A 1,759-nucleotide genomic window follows, 5' to 3' on the forward strand; every position below is an offset into this window, starting at 1 on the left:
CATGACTTTTACAATGAAGTGTCCTGGGTTTACCTTTGTTTTTCTTATAGTGTCAGTTTACTGGGCTGGTAAGGACAGCACATTTCTCTGCAAACATTATGAAATGTTTGAAATAAAGAAGCTAATCATGTTTTTGTCTGTAGGTACTGAAGGTCAAACACTGACTGAGACTGAATCAGTGATTAAAAGGCCTGGAGACTCCCACAGACTGACCTGTACATACTCAGGATTCAGCAGTGATATTCATGCTGTTTGGAACAGACAGGCTGCTGGAAAAGGACTGGAGTGGATTGCTTTTATTGAGAGTGATAGCAGCAAAATCTACTACTCTCAGTCATTCAGAGGCCGCTTCACCATCTCCAGAGACAACAGCAGAAAGCAGGTGTATCTGCAGATGAACAGCTTGACGACTGAGGATTCAGCTGTTTATTATTGTGCCAAAGAGCCACAGTGACACAAACCATCAGCAGAGCTGAACAAAAGCCTCTCAGTGCCTGAACAGTTATAACATGAAACACCCAGAGGAGGAGCTCTAAGACCATGAATGAATTGTAGATTATTTTTATTCAGTCATATTTTACGACTTTTAGTGTCTTTACTGTTCATGATATCGTCAGTTTAAATTATGCCCCATGAATTAAAATGTATTGAAAAGAGGAGGAGACAATACAAGACTGTTATCTTTGCTGTCTTCATATATGTCGCAGCACAAAACACAAAGACTCAACATACACTCTGCAGACTGGACAACAACTGTTACAATGATCAGACCTTTTTATTTAGCATTTTTTCTTTTTCTGTTTAATTTCTCAGCTGGTAAGAGCAAACTAATTAATTGGACAAATAAAATTATGGAAAGAAAATTTGATTACACTAATGAACTCTTAACACTTTTTAGGTACTGAAGGTCAAACACTGACTGAGTCTGAACCAGTGGTTAAAAGGCCTGGAGACTCCCACAGACTGACCTGTACATACTCCGGATTCAGTGATGATATTAATGCAGCTTGGGTCAGACAGGCTGCTGGAAAAGACTGGAGTGGATTGCTTTTATTGAGGATGATAGAAGCTATATCCACTACTCTTAGTCAGTCAGAGGCAGATTTACCATCTCCAGAGACAACAGCAGATAGCAGGTATATCTGCAGATGAGCAGCTTGACGACTGAGGATTCAGCTGTTTATTATTGTGCTTGAGAGTCACAGTGACACAAGAGGAAGAAACTCTGTACAATAACTCAATATATCAAAAGAAAAAAAAAGAAAATGCTAAATTTGCATAAATAATTAATTAATACACATCAACACACTGACAAAAACATTGTGCTCATCTCTGTGTAATTGTAATTGTTTTCTTTTGCTTTATCTAAATGTTTTAAATTTCATCAGTGATATAAAAAAGGTCAAACATCTCTGAGCTAGTGTTGTGAATTACATTGTTTTGTGTATGCACCAAAGAATTTTTGCACCACGATTGCAATCTCTAACTATTAGTGACAGGAGAACTCTTATCACTTTTATAATTTGTCATTGCCAGTCTGTATCCAAAGGAAACTTCCTCTCAGACTCTTATAAAGAGTGATGTTAGTGCTGTGAACAGAAGAAGCTCCCATCAGTTCACCTGTAGCTCTGCTGATGCTGTTGGTTGCTGAATCCTGGGCTCTCTGAAACATTTATTTTATTACTCATAAATTTATCAGTGACATATTTCAGGGTATTTAAACAGTCATCTGTAGTTCAAAAGGCAGTATAGACACTTA

At 37.6% G+C, this 1,759-nt stretch overlaps 1 gene segment (V, D, J or C); it reads left to right on the plus strand.

Annotated features, from left to right (window-relative positions):
- On the plus strand, positions 1-469 carry LOC112846677 (immunoglobulin heavy variable 3-43-like). The segment is given in 2 exon segments: positions 1-68; positions 144-469. Coding segments are annotated over 2 exon segments (378 nt in total).
- Positions 470-1,759: the final 1,290 nt, after the last annotated feature.

This window comes from Oreochromis niloticus, linkage group LG4 (assembly GCF_001858045.2).
Source record: "Oreochromis niloticus isolate F11D_XX linkage group LG4, O_niloticus_UMD_NMBU, whole genome shotgun sequence".
In the NCBI taxonomy this organism is placed as follows: domain Eukaryota; kingdom Metazoa; phylum Chordata; class Actinopteri; order Cichliformes; family Cichlidae; genus Oreochromis; species Oreochromis niloticus.